Source organism: Nomascus leucogenys, chromosome 3 (assembly GCF_006542625.1).
Source record: "Nomascus leucogenys isolate Asia chromosome 3, Asia_NLE_v1, whole genome shotgun sequence".
In the NCBI taxonomy this organism is placed as follows: domain Eukaryota; kingdom Metazoa; phylum Chordata; class Mammalia; order Primates; family Hylobatidae; genus Nomascus; species Nomascus leucogenys.
The window spans coordinates 143079739-143101101 of NC_044383.1; the positions used below are offsets into that span (position 1 = coordinate 143079739).

At 39.0% G+C, this 21363-nt stretch overlaps 1 protein-coding gene across 8 annotated transcripts in view; it reads left to right on the top strand.

The window, feature by feature from the left end:
* Window positions 1-21363, top strand: part of ARID1B (AT-rich interaction domain 1B) — a 430820-nt gene that overhangs the window by 289176 nt on the left and 120281 nt on the right. For all 8 annotated transcript variants that reach the window (XM_030809883.1, XM_030809886.1, XM_030809885.1 and 5 more), the window contains one exon: window positions 13532-13775. In XM_030809883.1, coding sequence (XP_030665743.1) covers window positions 13532-13775 — 244 coding nt within the window. The remainder of the gene's footprint in view (window positions 1-13531; window positions 13776-21363) is intronic.

Below are 21363 nucleotides of genomic sequence, written 5' to 3' on the forward strand. Positions count from 1 at the left end.
ATTTCCAAATGAAACAGGAACTTTAAAAGCATCAGTTCACAAAGAATTGTCTTAAAAATTACAATTTTCTTTGAAAGGAAAAAAAATACAACAACAAAACAAGCAAACATTAAGCATGTAACTCTTAGAAGGAGACCATTGACAAGATTGTCGAGGAGTTATTCTGGGCACAGGCGCTACCTATACCTGAAGCAGTGGTATTCATTGTTTCCTGATAATTGGTCCTATTCCACAAAGTTGCCAGCAGTGACAGAATAACAATTTATTGCAAAGTCTGTGTAAAGTATTGATAGGCATGTGACTTCCGTTTCTTCTGAGAATCTGCAGGTTCAAGATGCCAGCTTCTGTGACCCATTTAACTAGAAGTTCCTATGTCTGAATGTATTTGTTCGTCTTTTGGGGAAAGTTGGGTTGTTAGACTGGGGCTGTTGTATCAAAAGGCCATGCTATTAAAATCCGACTTTAGACTTTTGCTTTTTTCCACTTACCCAAAATCTGATTTTTCAGAAGTTTTCCTCAGCTATCTTATTCAGGTAGTTACAGACTTGCTAAATGGGGACCATAAAGAAAATGTTAGTAAAAATATTAGCTTGATCAAATGTGCAAAGTATGCATATGAGCAGAATTTTTTCTTTGTCCAACTTGATCTTATCATTTCCTTATTGTATATGTCTTCATTAAGTTTTAACATCTATTCTGAAAATACTAATGTGATTTCATGCTACTGCTATTCATCTGTTTCCCATCTTTTAAATAGGATTTGTTGTTCACCTTCGAGTGGGCATAAGTTCATCTTCTCTTCATTAAGTTGTGCTGTGGCTATGTGTTAAAATCTCCAGGGTCCCCTTTTGTTTTATTTCCTTTACAAAAAAAGCTTCAGCATTTATACAGTTGGTAAATTCTCAAGTACAAAGAAGGAAGTGAAAATCCTCCCAAATCTGATCACCCCAAATAACTACTGTTAATATTTTATTCAGCACCAGTCTATACCTGTTAGGCATTTAAAAAGGCATGTATATACAAGTGTATTTTGTATGTATAAATAAGCCTGCATGCTCATATAATCTTTATGATGTTTATTTTCTGTTGTTACTTGATTTTCATTCAATCTTTTCAATAAAATTATACTGTTTATATTAATATAACATACATTTTTAATAATTTCTATATACTTTTAAATTGCTTGCTACCAAACAGATTTAGAAGGTTTCTAACTTATTGCCGTTACAAGGTCCAGTTTTCTTATTTCCTGTTTTAAATTATCTTAATACTATGTGATATTATAAAACAAAAGTCAAAATAATCACTAACATATATTAAGTGGATTCTTTATTAACTCATTCAGTTCTCTCAGCCTGTTTCAGACAGAGATCCATTTTATAGGTGAAGAAACTGAGGCTTAGAGATGTTACATCACTTGCCCAATGTCACACCACTGGGAAGTACTACAGCAAAGACTTGAACCAAGGCTTTACAACCTGGGCTGGTTCCCTTCTCTAGTCAGTGCTATCTTTGGTGTATAGTGTTTATATGCTTTAAAGAAGTGCCAAAGGCCATTTGCTTAGTATAATATTGATTGTCAATGTAACTCTTTGCCTAATATGTAATTATCTGATAAATATTTGATAAAGAATGGGATACATTTATGCCACCATTATTTACTCACCCCATCTTTTTTTTCTTTTTTCTTATTTGGGAGACACAGTCTCACTGTGTCACTGCGGCTGGAGTGCAGTGGCACAATCTTGGCTCACTGCAACCTCCGCCTCCTGGGTTCAGGGAATTCTCCTGCCCCAGCCTCCTGAATAGCTGGGATTACAGGTGTACACCACAACACCCGCCTAATTTTTGTAGTTTTAGTAGAGACAGGTTTCACCATGTTGGCCAGGCTGGCCTCAAACTCCTGACCTCAGGTAATCTGCCTGTCTCAGCCTCCCAAAGTGCTAGGATTACAGATGTGAGCCACCACACCTGACCCTATGCACCCCATCTTTTAAGTGAGATATTTTTCTACAAGTCATTTGCACATTCTTTACTCAAAATGTATTTTGCCTTATAAGCAGTGTTTAAAAACAATATGTGTCTGAATTGTGTTTATATGTGGATGTATGTATTTATACATAGCGACTGCTTATTGAGCACTTATTGTATGCTTAATGTTTCAGATTCACAATTGCATTTAATTCTCACTGTGGCATAAATGTTATTTTCCCTATTTGGGGGATGGTGAAATTAAGTATTCTCAGTGAACTTAGGTAGCTTGCTTAAGGTTAGGTGAAGAAGTGATTGCACCAGGACCTGATTTTACACTGCTCTTACCCCACAATTCCTGCTGGAGGAGTTAGCTGCCATGTTATTATTCTAACACCTTTATCACAGTAAGTATTTAATGAGCACAGATGTTGGTGCCAGACAGATCATGTTTAGTACTGCTTTATCTACAGCAACTCAGTTAACTCTCTCAACACTGTGAGTTCATTATTTATTATCCACATGCTACACACAGAAGTGGAGTGGAGGCCGGTAGGGTTTGACTATGGCTCAGGCCTTTGCCCAAGTCCTCCGAGTGGGTGAAACGGACCAGCAGCTGTCTGGTTCCAGAGCCTGAATTCTACTGTAATCATCCCCATCCCCCAAAACAAAAAGAACACTGTTATGATACCATACAAGTATCAAAAAGAAAACTTGAACATTGATTGCATGCCTTTGAGAAGGAGGTTTCATTAGAGGAGCAGAATAAGATGTAGCAAGAAGGCTTCACAGCACCTTCCAGAGATTTGCAGATTATTTTTTGTTTGTTTGTTTGTTTGAGACAGAGTCTCACTCTGTCACTCAGGCTGGAACTAAGTGGTACACGCTCTCAGCTCACTGCAACCTCTGCCTCCTGGGTTCAAGCAATTCTTGTGCCTCAGCTTCCTGAGTAGCTGGGATTACAGGTGTGTCTCACCACACCGGGCTAATTTTTGTATTTTTAGTAGAGATGGGGTTTCACCGTGCTGGCCAGGCTGATCTCGAACTCCTGAGCTCAGATGATCCGCCCACCTCGGCCTCCCAAAGTGCTAGGATTACAGGCATGAGACACCATGCCCAACCAATTTACAGATTATTGATCAGAATTTAAGTCCAGTTTTACTTGTCTGGATATATAATTTACTTGGATAAAGAGGAATTAGGCAATATGATGGGCTAGTGAGTCAAGTTCTTTTGGTCTCTGCCTTGTTCAAAGGTATTACAGTGCAAAGGAAATGTGAATTTTACTCATGTGCCTTTAGGAGTCCCATATCTTATTTTATGCTGTCTTTGAGACTCTTTATAGTGGACTGGAGTGATCATCACAGGAAACTTTTTATCTTACTCTAGGGCCTGGGAACGTGTTCCAGGGAGCAGGGTAATTATTTATATAGGTGAGGTATAGTAACATCATGGCGTGGTGTATGAATGGCTTTTGTGGAGAGGTAGTATGGCTGAGTGTAAAACACACTGGGTGTCCAGTGCTCATTCAAGTCCTTATTGATACTATTTTCTTTATCATCATGGTTATTATTATTGGTATTGGAAGTTTCTTTCTGAGACCCTGAATAGGTTGATGACCACCTCCTTCTGATTAGTTTTTGAACCAACGTATTATAAAGTGGTTATATACTCTTGGAAAAAATTATTATGTAAAATTGCACTTGAGTGCTAGCACTTGAGGTATTAAGTGACCGGCTGCCCCTGTACAAAAATGAAAAACAACTCATTTTGGAAACCTCTTATCTAAATGAGTCTATGAATCATAACAGAAAATAAGAAAAATGAATGGTTTTAAGTTTGACTTTTGCGGGAGTACTGCATTTGTTGAATTAGATTTTAAAATATAAAAATAGTCTTCATAAAACATTTCCATCTGTAATTTAGTTAAGCTAATCATGTAAAAAGTTTCTGAATTATCTACTTTTCTAAAGCATTCAGAAGTCTTAAAAATAATTTTAATGAAAATATAAAAATTTTCTACTAGGATACTTGCATAATTTCGTATATATCGCCCAATATGTTTATTCTTGTCTGGTTTTTACATACATCCACAAAATTTTTGATATTCTTTTACTAGGAGGTGGAGCTTAATTCCCCTCCCATGAGTGTGGGCTGGACTTAGTGACTCCCTTCATGAGTAGAGTATGGACAGGGAGAAATAGTAACTTAACAATGGAGAAACTTGGTAGACACCACCTTAACCAAGTGATCAAGGCTAATGTTACCAGTGGTGAGTCATGTTGACATCGTCATGTTGACATTGTCATGTTGACCTCGTCCTTCCCACTGTGGTACAATATGAAGGACATTTTACTTTTGTGGTATTTTCCCCCAAAATCTGTAAGCCCAGTCTCATCATGAGAAAACACCAAGACGTGCAAATGAAGGACGTTTTACAAAACACCTGACAAGTACTCTTCAAATGTGTCAAGGAAAGACTGGGAAACCATCACAGAATGGAGGAGGCTAAGGAGACACGGCAAGTCATTGTAACATGGATGGTGGGTTGGGTCCTGGAACAGAAAAAGGACATAAGTGGCAAAGCTGGTAAAATATGAATGAAGTCTCTAGTTAACAGTGTTGTAGTAGTGTTAGTTTTGCAATTTTGATAAATGTGCCATGTTCTGTGAAATGTTGCTGTTAGGGAAACTGGATGAAGGATGTAAAGGAACTCTCAGTCTAAAGTCATTTCAAAATTGAAAGTTAAAAAGTTCAGTGAAGGATGAAGAACAAATACATTTTTTCTTATGGTTCATGTGAATGGGTAGAATATCAAAATAACCAAGTTTAGTAATGTTCTACAAGTAAAAACTTCCCTTTTTTTCGTTGTAGACTCCACACTATTTGCGAGTTGTGTGTTTTTCTGTTAGGTTTTTTTTTTTTTTCCTCCAAGAGATGAAGTCTCATTGTGTTGCCCAGGCTGGAATGCAGAGGCTGTTCACAGGTACAATAGTGTCCTACAGCCTTGAACTCCTGGGCTCAAGCAATATTCCTGCCTAATTTTTTTAAAGTTGCTAATTTATTTACAGTTCCTGTAAGTCTTAATGTTGATAAGCATATTATTGCTATACTACTGAAGAAATAAATGTCTCCAGAAGGCTCATGCCTTTTTACTGTTTTATTTTTAGAGATTCTGTGTGCTAAGCATTGTACTTCTAAGATAAACAGTAAAGTTGTTGTGGGTTTTTTTTACCACGAGAGATGGAAGTGGTGGTGTTGATGGCTTTTCTGTCCTGAAGATTTATTGTAAACTTTCAGTTATAAAAACAGGAATCTGTAGGCAAAGTCTAAATCTTATATATTTACAGGTCTTATTAGTTTCTCAATTTACTTTCAAAGCACATGGGTCATTAATATTTATAGGTTCCTACCTGGCAATGATGTTTGGAAAGCACCAACCCATAAACCCATCTCTCTCCCTTCCTCAGTGTTATTAGGTGATTTTTTTCTTTTCTAACTAAATACCTTGAGAGTCATCACCTGCAGTTTTGGAGTAGAATGTAGAATTAAGAGACTATAATCTTTAAAACTGTATGTTAGTCATAGTTTTTAGATACTGTCAGGCTGTTTTAAGGTTAAGGCATATATCTTTCAACTCATGTTTTTCATTGATTCTTACATGGACCTGAAATGAGTCACATGACTGTGTCGATCCTTAAAATTATTGCAATCTAGAAAACATGTTGCTATTTAACCTAGACTAGAGTTACTTAGGCAATTTTGTTGTCATTGTGTTGTTTATTTGTTTAATTCTATATAATGCTAAACATATACAGATTTTTTAAAAAGCACTGTACAGATTTATTCTTAAATAGTACCTGCAATTTGGCCGGGTACGGTGGCTCACACCTGTAATCTTAGCACTTTGGGAGGCCGAGGCGGGCAGATCACGAGGTCAGGAGATCAAGACCATCCTGGCTAACACGGTGAAACCCCATCTCTACTAAAAATACAAAAAATTAGCCAGGCGTGGTGGTGGGCGCCTGTAGTCCCAGCTACTCGGGAGGCTGAGGCAGGAGAATGGCGTGAACCCGGGAGGCAGAACTTGCAGTGAGCTGAGATCCCACCACTGCACTCCAGCCTGGGCGACAGAGTGAGACTCTGCCTCAAAAAAAAAAAAAAAAAAAATAGTACCCGCAATTTTAATTATGTTTAAAGTGTTCTTAGTCTCTTCATTGGCACTCTATTGCACATTTTTCCTCTTCTAATAATATTAAGACCCACTTTCTGGACCTCTGTGGCTCCCTGGTTCCTAAAAATGTAGGCCCCCAATCCTTGGCATGGGCACACGGCCTATGCCCAGCCTGCCGCTGCCAGGCTCTGGAGCCTCACCCTCTCTCCTGAGCATCCCGAGTGCCTCCTATCCCGAAATGAGCATGCACTCCCCTCGCTCTACCTGCCCTTTGTGCCTTCGTGGATTGTCCCCTCCGCTTCCTGTGTCTCTCTCCCTGCCAAGTGCCCCTTCTCACCACTTGTCCTAGAGTATCCTTTACTCCTGATTTGGACCCCAGTCCCTGGACATTTACCCATCAGTCTATCCTCTTAGCACTTATTAATTCACCCTCCATCATAGAATTTTCTGCACTTCATTGTCGTTTGTGTGGTTTATCTCTCTTCATTGAGACTCAATGATAGAAGGACATTCAAGTGTACAAGTCCACATATGAATATAAAATGTCATCCACACGTCAACATTGCCTTTTCCCTTTTTCTCCACCTCCTCTCACCCATCCCACAGCACCAACTACAAAACTTAGATCGGGCTTGCTTAAGGGTGACTCTAGTACAAAAATACCTTTTCCCACATTATTCAGTATCTTACTTTTTTATAAAGCTTTAATTTCATCAGTACGCTATAATTTGTATTCAAAACATCATTGTTCCTGGAATAATAAAGGGCCAGCAGTTATGCACATGAGCCTTTTTAGTGTTTTAGCACTGACATGGGGCTTGACTTGTGGGTAGAAAGAGTCTTAAGTTCGTTGGACTTAAGTATGATAAAATCAGATAAAAAGCATTTTAACTGGTAAGAACAATGAACTGCCGCTAACAAGATGCTGTTATTTTCTCACGTAAGAAAATATGCATAGTATTTTCTTCAAGCACTTAGACGGCCCTTGATCAGTGGTGGTATCAGTTGTTGCTAAAATCAGCATTCTCATGGCCATAATCATGAGCATCTCTGAGGCTGGTCCTGGGAGTCTAACCAAGAAGGGAAACGTTACTTTCAGATGAAGGTAAATCCCAGATTCTGTATACCCAAAACAAACTTATAAATACATTTTCGTACCAAATTATTTTTGAGTTCAAGACTGCCCATACTATGGTCTATTTGTTGTTCTTTCTAGTCTGCATAACTCCTGAGACTGTTAATAGTGGACGAGTGGAGAATCTCTTCAAAAAAGCTTGAAAACAGACTATTTTAGGAACCCCTTTGAGGCTTGTGCAGTGGGGAAAAAAGGTCCTTTTATGATGCATATTTCATACTTGCATTGTTCACCACTTCTAAGTTTAGGATGGCAACATATTCCATATCAGGAGTTTTAACCCAAGGACCTTTGAGAACAGCTTTTATTTTAGATGCTGATTTTTAAATACCAAAGAAGATGTAACCATTACAATGCTATGTATCTAAAATGGTACGCCTAACTCTGAATTTTGCTTTTGTAAAGTGTCAATTTAGCTGATTATCCTACAAATGTCCCCCTTAAAATGAGAGTTACCCATAATGGAATCTTTGCCTAAGAAATAACACAAACATATCAGGTGAAAGTCATGTCACCCAAAAGTAGTTCTTGGCCACCTCTCTTAAAGTGAATTTTGGCTCATTAGTTTTTCTTGTGTTATCTCTGGCTTTTGATACGGTTTTTTGGAGTTTAGAGCTATTTTTAAATTAACATCAACCTTTTTTTTCCAGCTGACCTCGTACATCTTAAGGGTGTGTACTGTGTACATACTGTCATGTAATAAGAAAATAAATACGTATGTGGACATGTTTCAATAAAAAGTGACACATGTATAACTTGGAAAGAGGATGCTCTTAAGGCCTAACAATTAGTGCTTGGAAGGATTTTTTTCCAGGGATTCTGTTTTTCTGGTACCTTTGCTTTATTTTTTAATGTGTTCTAAGATAGGAAGTCTGAGCTTTTAACTCATTTGCGGTCTAGACAAATGAAAGCAGCAGGGACTTTGGTAGGTATCTGGACATAAACTCTATTACAACACAGGTTAATGCAAGAAAAAGCCTTTAAACATCATGGAAATTAAGCAGTCACTGTGAGAATTTTCCTTTTGTGTGTATGTGTCTGTCAAATTATTGATTCAATTCTCGTATCAATTTCAAGGTTTATTCGTATCACATGACCAAAAATGATAGTTGCAAAATAAGGGTGGAAGGTGTGAAGTAATTTTACAGTGTGTTTCTAAAGAACCAAGAATCTAATGACACTGGATACTTGACATCCATGATGTTAATTAGAAACAGAGGGCTGATAATTCATTGCTAAGTTTTAATAGCTAAGTCAATAGTTTTCAGTAGAGCATTTCTGGTAAATATTTAGAAATACTTGCACGTGCTGTATACTTTCTATAGTGTTTGCAGCTGTATTTTTCTGTAGAGCTTATAAATTTAGTGATATTTACCGATGAACAGTCATATCCATTTTGTCTTTAGCACCGCACTTGGCACAAGAAGTCACTACCCTTAAGAAGGTGAGGGTTTAGTTGAAGAGAGAAAAAGAAAAAGTACACGGCTCTATTTCATTTTAATATTCTAAAAAGGAGAAGAGACGCTATTTCTGCTTTTTAAGATAATTAAGAGAATTTTTTTGAAGACCACTGAACTGGCGTTTTAACCTGTGCTTTAAACCCATGGGAAGTCACAGTGAGAAATCATTAACTGTATCCTATTAAAATCCTTAAACAAGAGACCTGAACTGGTCTCATTGATTGAAATATCTCCTCTATTTCTGATTCAGTGTTTATCCTCATGCTCTCCTGGGGCACTTCTGAGCAAGAGATGCCCAAATGTGTGCAGTGCTTGGCAGCTTTCTATGAGCAGCTGATCTAATACCATCAGCTAATTGTATTGAGAACCGTAGCTTAGAGTATTTTCATTTACTTTTTAAAAAACCCACTTATTTAATTAAGCAAGGGAGTAAAATTTTCTGACTTATTCCCAGTTCTCTGAGAAAGTAAAGCCACCAGTATTGACTGAATTTATCCTTTGGTGAGCTAACTTATGCTAAATTGAATACCATCAAAACCAAATATGTCTTTTGATGTGTAGCGAGTCGTAATGTAGTAATATAAAATATTTTTAGGGAGGATCATGTACAATCTGTAGGCATGAGAGAGTCTTTATACTTAATGCCTATTTCAATTATCTGCAGATTTTTAAAAATCCTTCCCATGCGTCTTCTTTGTGGGATGTCCCATCTTTATTCCTTCTGACGCTGCCCTCCCTGAGCCTGCCCCATCATAGAGAATCTGAACGTATTTGTGCTGCATGTTAATTTGTGAGTGTTTCTCTTGTCAAAGTCTGATAAGATTGTTATTGCTTTGGGTGGCATTTCATTCTAAGCACAGTGAAATCTCTTGTACTTGTCACTAGGGTTAGAATGAAAATTTTAGTTGGGCAGAGAGACCGTGGAAGGATGATGGTTACAGAGGGAGAGTCATTGCAGGGAACTGTCATTTAAATTAAGTTTTAAAGTTAAACAGCTTCACGATTTTGGTTTTTGAAAGCAGGGATTTTTAAAAATTAATCATCGATAGTAGGAGTTATTTTTGGTGTGCCAGAAAGTAATCAGTATTCTGAGTGATGTCAGATACTGAAAACCCAACTTAATAGCAAGATTTCACCAAATCACATGATGATAGCAAGATAGTGATTTTACTGTGCTTGAGAGCCCATGAAGTCATTGCCTTACCAATCACCCCATCACAAAAATAGGACTGATTTAAGGAATGCCATGGGGCAGGAGGACTCTCCTAGCCCCTTAAAAGAGACTGCCTGCAATTACCTCACCTGCCAGCCTTCCAGCAAGATAAATGGAAGCACTGTAGCTTGAAGGTGCCTTGGTTAGAATGAGATGCAGTAAGGTCTCTCTGTTCTTTACAGGCATCATAGATCTGATAGTACTTATAAAAGAAGAATAGAGTTGGTGCCCTGCTGACTAAATTGTCCTCTAGAGGAGTATTAGTTACAGAGCTTCTTTGTTAACTAGGCTGAATACTTAAACCACTGTTGAACTTCTTTTATTAGCATGTTTTAAGATAGCTCTACATATAGATACCCTAACAATCTGCAGGGCGGGAATATTTCTGTATAATTTACATATAAAAGTTGCGTGAGTGTGTAACAGTAATATAGTAATTATATCTTTTTATTACTCTTCAGTTACACTGAGGTCTAGTCAGCACTGAAATTCTGATGACACGTGAACACGAAGAAAGCCACTGTTTTTATATTTTTCTCTTGATACTTCCTTGATCAGCTTGTTGAATAACAGAAATGTTTTTGATGCCTTTGCAACCTGAGTGAAGCCCTCTTAATACCCATCCGTGTCACTTTTTCAACCATAATATGGAATTTTAAGGGAGAATGGGGACGAAACTTGTAGGTTGTGCAGAGAATTACAAGAACTTCAAAGTAAAATTTCAGATTTTATGATGAGAGATTTGCATAAAATTATTTAACTACAATAGATGATTTTTCAAAAATTAAATCTGATTTGTCCTTTCTGTGTTTAACTTCACATATAGTATGGGATTTTATATCTAGTTATCTACCAGATTTTTTTTTGTTTAGAGAAACATGAAAAGCCTATTTCCTGCCCGATGGCTGTTGCCTGACTGCCCCTTGTTTATTAGTCATTGCCGTGTGGTGGGTACTGTCAGGGCCTGGATATGGAGGCCATCACCCATCCTGGGTTTTTATGATCCCTTCAAAAAGAGTAAGATTATATGGAGTTGTCACTCAGTATTTTTCAGGGGGATGTAGTAATGAGTAAGTTCCTGTCCCTGTTAAAGCTTGTACCAATCATGATGTATGGTAAAGTTATTGTGCAGTTCAGCTGAGGCCTGTCCTAATTCCTGTTTTTCACCCCAAGGAATAGGCAAAGGCAGTAGAGATGGTGTGAGTACACGTGGTTCTTTGAATCAGGGGTCAGCAAGCTTTTTCCGTTAAGGGCCAGAGAGTAAGTATTTTCAACTTTGCAGCCCCCGTGGTCTCTGTTAAGATTTCTGTTGTTGAGCCCAGTAATCAAGTTAAATATAAAGTTTCACCAGCTGAATATGTACAAAACCATGCATCTCACGTGCCTTACATTTCTGCTGATCATAAGGATTAGCATAAATGTTTATATACCTTTGAATTCTAACAATCAGATTGAATTTACTTAATTTTATTTTGGATTTTTTCTGAGATTGAGTCTCACTGTGTCACCTAGGCTGGAGTGCAATGGCTGCTCACAGGTACACTGGTAGCTCACTGTAGCCTTGAACTCCTGGGCTCAAGCACTCCTCCTGCCTCAGCTTCCTGAGTAGCTGGGACCACAGGCTGTGCCATTACTCCAGGCTTCTGTTTTGGAGATTTGATGAACTTTTTCTAGGGCTGCTATTTTCAGTCTGCTCTGTTCCTGTTCTGTTGTTTCCCATAAGCACAGTCATTGGACATTGAAGATTTTGTGGAATGAAGACGTTTTCTGTTTTACTTAGAAAGATGTTATTCCTCTTAGCAGAAGACATTTTGTTTTTCTATAGCATTTCTCTTTTTGATTAGGTTCTGTCAGCTATACTTTAGAATATGGTTTTTAAAGAGAAGTGAATTATATGCTATAACAGATGATGGCCAGATAAACTAAACTATCCAGGGTACTAGGATCCTAATCCTGAGTTTGCTTTGTGACGTTTCAGGGTACCCTGAAGAGCTATAACCAGCTCTGCTTTCCCTTGCTTTTTCTCGTACTTTCTGGTCTAGGTTTACTCTTAGAATCTTAGCATCTTCCTCTACCAGATTCTAAAGCCCTATTCTCAGAAGTCTCAGTTGCAAGCAGTGAGGTAAAATTTAACATTGATACAATTTAGAGGGTGGAGATCTATTAGGATTGAATATGCTTTGTAAACAGTAGCATAACCAGATATTTCTGATTCCATTCTATAGTATGTAGTCTTCAGTTATCAGGGCAAGTATCTTTTATGCTGTAACTCAGCCTCGAGAACTCATTGGCACCTCGCTCGGTCAGTGATCTGGGAGTCCAGTCATTGCAGTGGGGTTGCACTGAGCACCTGCTGATGGGAGCCATGGGGGGGCACACCAGTGATGCAGGCTGAAGTAAAGGCTTTGTCTGCGTCCCCTTCTGCTGAGGGAGCAGAAGACAGCTGCTTCTTCCTCCTCTCTCATCTTCCCCTTTTCGTCTTCAGCACCTGCAGTCTGTCCTCAGTAACATAACCTTCAACAGTAATTTGGACTCTCTGAGCTTCATTGTTTTCTAACTGTATCAATGGGGATTTTAATCACTGCCTCAGAGAGTACGGTGATAAAATATAGATGGCATTGACAGCGTAAAATTGGTATTAAAAAATAAGGTATAACATTAGGACCCATTTCTGCCAACATAACTTCAATGACCTTTATTTTCACAATATCGTATATAAATACACACATTATTATTTTCTTTTAATGGCACTTTATTTTAAGAATTTCTCGGCCAGGCACAGTGGCTCACGCCAGTAATCCCAGCACTTCGGGTGGCTGCGGCAGGCAGATTGCCTGAGATCAGGAGTTCAAGACCAGCCTGGCCAACATGGTGAAACCCCGTCTGTATTAAAAATACAAAAATTAGCCAGGTGTGGTGGCAGGCGCCTGTAATCTCAGCTACTCGGGAGGCTGAGGCAGGAAAATCGCTTGAACCCAGGAGGCGGAGATTGCAGTGAGCCAAGATCGCGCCATTACACTCCAGCCTGGGCGACAAGAGTGAGACTTCATCACAAAAAAAAAAAAAAAAAAAAAATTCTCATCACAAAGTTTGGTCAAAATTGTGACTAATATTACATTAGCGTATCCTAGTTTGAAATTCACGTAGTCAACCAATGTCAAATTCTGAAGAAAAGGACTCAAAGCCTGTAGTTTTTTACTTTATGAAGTAATCATTTAAGAACCAGGCATTCCATAACTATGGTAAGTCACCAGGCAGAGTGCTGTCTGTGTTGTGTGGCATTTTGAACAGGTCTAATGGACTCGGTGCTGACAGCTGAAGGGCAAACTGTATGGGGATGGTTTTATCAAAGAGAAGTACAACTTTACTCATTTTTTAGGAGAGAGGCAAGATCTTATTGGTTCAACTTACAAACGACCTCATTAAAATCTAGTAAAAAGTGGCCATGCTTTGAATTTTAGGTGTTACCCAGAAAACCTTCATCTCTGAAGGGGATGTCATTGTGATTTTCAAGTCGTCTTTTGATGAGATATTCGTCCAAACGTGTCACTCTATAAATACATGTTTTCCTTTCTTAGGATCTGTCTGGCTCCATTGATGACCTCCCCACGGGAACGGAAGCAACTTTGAGCTCAGCAGTCAGTGCATCCGGGTCCACGAGCAGCCAAGGGGATCAGAGCAACCCGGCGCAGTCGCCTTTCTCCCCACACGCGTCCCCTCATCTCTCCAGCATCCCTGGGGGCCCATCTCCCTCTCCTGTTGGCTCTCCTGTAGGAAGCAACCAGTCTCGATCTGGCCCAATCTCTCCTGCAAGTATCCCAGGTATTTACTTTCCTGATAATTATTATTTTACTTCATGATAAAGAGAGATCTCATGTTCGTCAACAGCAACTCACATTTCATTACTTTACTATTTAAAAACCTAGTGGCCACATATTAAGAGTATAACTGAATTCTCACCAAGGCATATGAGAGTCCCAGTTCCTAAAGATATTCAACAGGTGATTATAACTACCCCTTTAATAAAATGACCAATTACTTTGTTAATTTCAATTTGCATATTTACCTTAACTTGTGCCAGAAACAGGGTATTATTTTTCCTCTTAGCATATGTTTTGTAATGATTCTGTTACATCAGATCTTCTGTTGATGAGTACCCCTAAAGTGAGATTGTTGATGAGGATTGGCCTTATTTTTTTGTGGTTCTATTCAATACTTGCCACAGCATTTATTTTCTAAAACATTTCTATGGTCTATACTTATCAGTGTCTGATCATATGCAGGCACTGGTCGAGGCGGAGCATGGGCGAGGTGTTCTTACTGATACAAACTCGTGCCTTCTCTTGGACACAAGGAGCCCATGTTCTGGTTAACTCCGTGTTCAGTTACTTCAATTGTCATGAATCACCTCTATGTTCTGCTCCCTTTATTATGTTCTTGAGGTTGTTTATTTATTTGGTTATTTATTTGTCAGTTACTTCATCCTCATCCAGCTTTCTTCTATCAAACTTCATTCAAGTCTACCATACAACTAGCTTTCCTTTATCACCAAACCAGATAATTCATTCTATCCTTCCAAAATCATGGGTGTTAGTTTTGGTGCTTTTTAACATTTCACCTCTTTTATATTAAAAAAAAAAGTGTATTGTGGAATGTTTAGAATATTACACATATATATCTCTAAATAAAAGAACATATATAGCACACTAATTATGAAACATTAACTATCAAATAAACATTCATGAATTCATCATCTGGTTTAAGAATTAGAGTATCATAGTGCCATTGTATCTACCTGTATATTTCTTCCTTATCCCAAGCTCTATACCTCTTCTTCACTTCAAATATCCTTTGAATCTTTTTTAAAATATTGTTCTTTTGGTTTTTGGGTTTTTGGTTTTTTTTCTAAGAATTTTATTACAAACATTCATAGAGTATATATTGTTTTATTAAGTTTTTAGCTTTACGGAAATGTATTATATTTGGAATGACTATAATTTATCATCCAATATGAGACACTTTTGTGCATGCAAAGGGCTACATTAACAATTACAGTAGGATAGCGGCATAAACCAGAAGGTCTTGGGCAGATCAGATAATATGGTCACCCCACTTGTAGTGTAGGCTAAAATTTGCTTTTTTTAACCAAACGTTACGTTTCTAAGATTCATCTGTAATTTGATATAGGTATACGCTCAGTGCATTTTGATTAAAGCATTTCGATGTTACCTTTCTTTCAAAGATATTTGTTTGTCCTCATAGTGTTTGTAATAACCTGGACTTATCTGCTGCTTTTAACTTTTTAATGCTATGAATACTCTATAGTCTAGAGTTTTTAAGACAGTTTTTAGTGTTGAGATGGTTTGTGAGATGTCACCTACCTAAATGTTGGAAAGTTATATGTAAAATATTGCATTACTCAAAGAGCTCACTCTTTCATTCTCAATTGAGTCAAAAGGACTTTTCCTAAAAACCTAAATGAAAACTTTCTTGAGGTATAAAGATATGGTTTTAAATTTTAAGTTCCTGACATGAGTAGTTAACTATCTGAAGACTTTCCACGTCTGTCTTTTCAAATGGGGATTTCTAAACTTGTATATTCATTGTTTGGATTTTGATGCAATACAGAACATAAAACCCAACAGAAAAGCTCGCTTCGGGCATGTGATCCTGGGTATCAGGTGTTACATTATATAGTATTTTACAGAGGAGGTAGCTCAGCAAATTTAACCGGCCTCAGAGTGTGTGGTTCAGTTGGTTTGCACAGGGTAAAAGCTGGTGAGTGGGTTATATACCATCACAAAGGATGCCCGTTCTTCACAGTGACTGTAGATGTGTGCGGGCGGAGAGCACAAGGACCTCACTACCATTTCTCCCTGCTAACTCCTAGAAAGCTTTCCGCTTTCTTGGATACATCATTTAAAGTGTATAGTTTGTTTTTTAAACTTGTGTCAGAAACGCTAACCACCATACTGCTTCACTGTACTATTACAAGTCATCTCCTCTGTAGCCGACCTCTATATGGTGCTTGGTAAAGCTATTCAATGAAATTTAGTACCGGGAAGAAATTAGGCAGCAAAAGCTCCACCGTTTTTTTTGGTGGCATATTCTTCAAGTAAATTCTTAACTGTCTTTGCCAAATGTGAAGCTACGTGGGATTAGATTATATAAATATGACAAATAGAACATTTCTTAGTATATTTGCCATAGAGTAACCTCTTAAAAAATCTGATAAGCAGTTTTGGCATTTGTTCACCTTTCTCCCAAGTGGAATTACAAACATTTGAACTGGATGGACTTTCATAATTATCTGATGATAGTAGCCATATAACCTTGAAGAAGCTTCTAAGCCTTTCTGTGCCTCAGTTTCTGCATCTGTAAACATGATAACCCCACCTCATCGGGGAAATGCAAAGATTAAATATGTCACTGCACATGAGACAGGTACATGCAGGGCACTCAGTGCTTGTTGATTCTTACAATGTTACGTTCACCATTATGGATATTATTCAAACTGAGACTATCTGTGACAATTACTGTTCAGAGTTGTACAGTTGATTTAGGCAGCAAGTCTTCTGGTTCTTAATCCAGTGGTGTTTTTGTGCAATTCAGAAGACATGTATGTTGTTCCCAGTGATGACTCGGTGTGTTTGCTGAGGTAGTTCAGCAGGACTGCTAGAGCTAGCCATGAAAGCATAATATATTTTCACAGAGTTGAACTCAGTTTTCTTCTGGAAAAAAAAAAAAAAAGTCCATGTTCCTCTTGGCGGTTGAGCCTGAGAAGGTTAAGAGGAAGACCAGAAAACAAGAGGGAGAAATGACTATACCCCAGAGATTAACAGAATTTCTACTGTTGTCTCTACACATGAAAATTTTAGCTGAACACTTAGCAACCCTGCTTCACTTCAGATCATAGGCAAACTGATTTATGCTGGACTGCCTGCCTGCCACACAGAAAACTTAACAATAGATGCAGTATAAAATCCTGGATTATTTTCCCTCTTTTTGCCTGCGTGGAGGCCACATCAGCTAACTGTGAGCAGCACTTCCCGCCCAGTGGCCCCTACCAGGGCTGCCGTACACACTTCAACAGGTGCTCATTGCACAGGGTCTGAGTAGTGAATGGAAGTTGACATCTACCTGCCCTCTGTGGGAAGGGGCACCATTTTCTCATTCATACAGAGGAGCCAGGTTACCCTCAGTAACCTTGTCCTAGACCTTGGGGGAGTAGTCCATGGCTTGAGTCCAGGTATTACCCATTTCTCTTCTCTCTGTTCCCACAGCTAAGCCGAGGGGCACTCAAATGTCAGTTTTTGATAACTGTTCATCAGACATTTTATATGTACCTATTTTAATGGAATTTACTCAAAGCTCATGACAGGTTTATGGTGGGGGAAAAGAAATGATTGTCTTCTATTTCCATTTCCCTCCACCTAGGCACCCTGTCCTTTTTAATTTTTTAAATCATTTCCCTAAGATTCATATCCCTATTCTCTGAGAAGTATTAAATATATCGAGTTATCCAACTTGCATTATGTTATATATTTGTGTGATATTGGTCATAGGTAATAAAACCACATTTTGGAGATGATCATAAAGTTGGTCTTTGCTTTTTGTTTTATATTTACTTTCACCTAAATGCAAGTACACCTTCCTTCAGAGAATAATGAGGCCCATCTCCCTCCTCCTTTTCCCATCTCTAATCCTTATATTTAAATGGTGTGGATCTATACATCAGATCCCAAGCTCATATGCAGTCCACCTTCATTTGGTTCTGAGTCTGCCAGTGAAGCATACGTGCCATGTGGAGATGACATGCTGTCCCAGGCGTGATACTCAAACTGTCGAGCTATCTGTTAGGACTTTCCCTTTATTTTTCTATATGTAGTCCTTTGTTTTCTTCCTGTCCCCTTCCTTCCTCTTATTCCCAGCACCAACTTGTGTTTGGCCTCTCTTCTCTCCTATTGCCTCCTGCTATATCTCATCACCTCCTCTCCATGTCTCACAGACTGGCTCTTTCAATCATTGTCTCTCCAACAAGTCATTGTAAAATGTGCAGCTGTTATGTAGCTGATAGCTGGGATGAAGTAAAGCCAAATGTTGCAGGGGATTCTTCATGATGTTGCTTTCCTAGGATTTGTTGAAAAAGAACAATCATTTTTCTCCATCTCTACCCTGGTAAATGTAATTGACTGCTAATGAGAAGTATCACAGAGGTAGATAAACGATGCCCAGTAAAGCATCCCAAATGGTTGATTCTGTTTCTTGCCTGTTAAACTGTTCCTCTACCCACTGCAGATTTGCCCTCCTATCTTGCTGCCTCACAAACATTGTGAGTGTCATGGGAACCACTACTATGATACACTGGTACAACACTGCCCCACCACATCCCTAACTCAGCTGGGCTTTTCCTCCTGCATTCTTCGGGGAAGCAGGATGGAGATTTTTTATGGTAGGTAGCCACATGGATTGTCTCCCTTTGTTTGCACATTCCTGGGCTCCAGCTTTGCAGCTCTCTATAGTTAGAAGGTAAAGAATTCAGGCCTGCTTGTTGACTCTAAACAAGAGTTTTGAGAACAGAAACACAAAGGCTGTACTCTCCCTCCAGTGCCATCACAAATTTTCTTGTTTTTTACCTATTCTCTCTCCTCTTCTTACTGATGTATTTATATTTAGAGACAGAAATGAAATAGCTCCATCTTTGTAATTGGCAGTGCGTATTCATATACTATACATTTAATTTAAGGAGATGTAATGTCAGGTACAGTTAATTCTGAAATGTGTGATATTAGACATGATGCCGATATTCTAGTAAATGATCCCATCACGTTGCACTTACGCTGCTTCTTGGGTTATATCGCAGCGTTTTTCACTTTGGCGTAAGGAGGGCTGCTGGGTTTTGGATGTGTATTGAACAGGTCTTGGGTCTTACGCTGGGCCTGATTGCCCCTAATACGTGGTGGAAGCTGACTCAGCACGGCATCTGAATGCACCGCTGTTGCCAGAAGATTCTGTGGATGTTAATTTCACTTGTCTTGCCTCCAGAGCCAGCCATTCCAGTTTACTAACAAAGCAAAAATGTAAATAAGCCAAACTTAAAAATTTTTTACTTTATTGGCCAGAGGCTTTTGTCAGCTTTTCCTCCATGTGCTGTAAGCAGTGGCAGCATTTAAATATTGAGAAGAGGGAGCTCACCATGGGGGTGAGGAATGGACAGGCAGGTGTTAACTGTTCATAGCCTGGCTACTTTCATTTGTAAAACTAAGCTCATCTGTTTTATTAATGAAGATCTAAGGATAGTAACTGAAAATTCCTGAATAGATTTTTCCCCATTCTTTTTTTGGCATTAGGCATTTGGTATTTGTACCAAGTCCAGTGTAAGTAGAGTTAACTCACTTTGATCTGGCAGCAGAAGGCCACTGATCATAATAGATTAGGGTCAAAAACACAAAATTAGGTCTTCACGCTAGCACATAATGAGTAGCTGTTTGTTTCATGGCTATTGTTCTTCTTGCCTGGTATTAGGTAAGACTAATCAAAGGCAACACCATCCTAGCTATCATAGACAGAAACAAAATAGAGTTGCATCAAATATGAAAGTAGAACCCCTTTTCTTTTTACATTTCGTGCTTCGCTGTTTGGAGGCGCTCACCTGCCGCCTGGCCTCTCGGCAGACTACCTGCTGGCTGGCTGGGCATGAGGGATGGGTCACGGCAGCTTCAGAGCTGAGACTGTGAAGCCAGGAGGCAAAGGTCAGGAGGAATCTCACTCACCTTCCAGGAGCTGCCTTCACTGCTCCCATCTTTTTCTACTGATACCTCCCCTCCCCTTCTCCCTCTCCAGCCAGCTGCGCTTTACCCCACTCCAGTGATCACCTCTGCACATGTGCCTCCTGCCTGGGGTAGCCGCCTCCCACCTGGGTTAGCCACCTCCCGCCTGAGGTAGCCGCCTCCCTCCTGGGGGCAGCCGCCTCCCACCTGGGGTAGCCGCCTCCCGCCTGGGGTAGCCTCTTCCAGGAGCCCCTCCACAGTGCACAGCATGTGGCACCTGCTAATGTGAACTCATACCCAGCGAATAACTTCAGTCTCTGTTCTCTGAAAAGGATCACAGGTGTGACGAGCCTGAAGAAATCGCTTGGTCAGAGCTCATCCTCCTATGCCACAAAGCACCAGTTCCTTTATAGTGGAGCCTGATTCTCTGCAGCTTTATCATGGCCATTCCTAGAGGGCAAGAGATGCATCCAGCATACCAACCAGCCATAATGAATCTGTGCCCCTCAGGAAAATCTCAGACAAAAAGCATGAGTTCTAGAAAGGGTGGCACGTATTGGATTAAATATGGAAAAGAACTGTTTGGCAGCACTGGGGTATATTTAGAGCTCTTCTGTGTGAGTGCTCACCCAGTCCTACCCTTCAGCAAGTGAGAGCTAAGTAGATTTCTCTACCAGCCGATATAGCTGCAGATACAAACAAGAAGATATTCTGGTCAAAAAAACTAATTTTCTTGCTTAATTTGACATTCAAACAAGCAGAATCTGGAAGGATGCTATAATGGGAAAGAGAAAAATGAATCTTAGTTAGGAGTTAGTCATAGTCCAGAGTGAACAGGAAGGATTCCAGTGAGAGGAAATGATAGCTCCTGGTCTAATTTGTCAAGATTAGTACCTATCAGATGAACAATGGAGGATGCAAACCAATGTCTCGCTTTCATTTAACCCATTTCTCCTGGAGTTTTAGATCTCTTAGGGCTCAAGCCCATCCTAAGTAAATAAACTTTCTACTTTTTAATTTGGCCTTAATAAAACTCAGGGTAAAAAGCATGAGTTTATTTCTATATGTAAATGGTTCTTAGCCAGTGTCCTTTCATGATAACATTAGCAGTAGACCCTCTAAAATGGCATTTCGTGTACTGACAGAAATTTTTTATTTGAAAGTCTGCACAAATCATCTTACCTAATAATCTTATTTTTAAATATCTATCGAATGTTCCTTTTTGGCTTCACTGGAGGTGGAAATCCTGCAACAGCTTGTTGCAAGGAAGATACATGCTGCTTATTGGCAAGCCGAGGAGGAAAAAAAAATTAACACAAAATGCCATTGATATATCCATGTTTTTAATCTGTGGCAGCACAGAAAACCAATTCAGCAGTTCTACAAACCAAAGAGAACTTAAGCCAGTATTTTTTTCCCTGACAAAGTAAAATATTTGGGTGTTACACAAAACTATTTCCATTCCCTTCCAAATGCTGCTTAGCAATAGTTAAGAAAGCAAATTGTATATTTTGTCTTTTTGAGAGATGGGGTTGCATCTCTGTATGGCTTAGTTATTGGTAGTGTGATACAGAACCTCCCACTTTAAGATAACAGCTTTAAAATTCAGGCCAAGATCCTGATTATGGAAACTCAGCAAG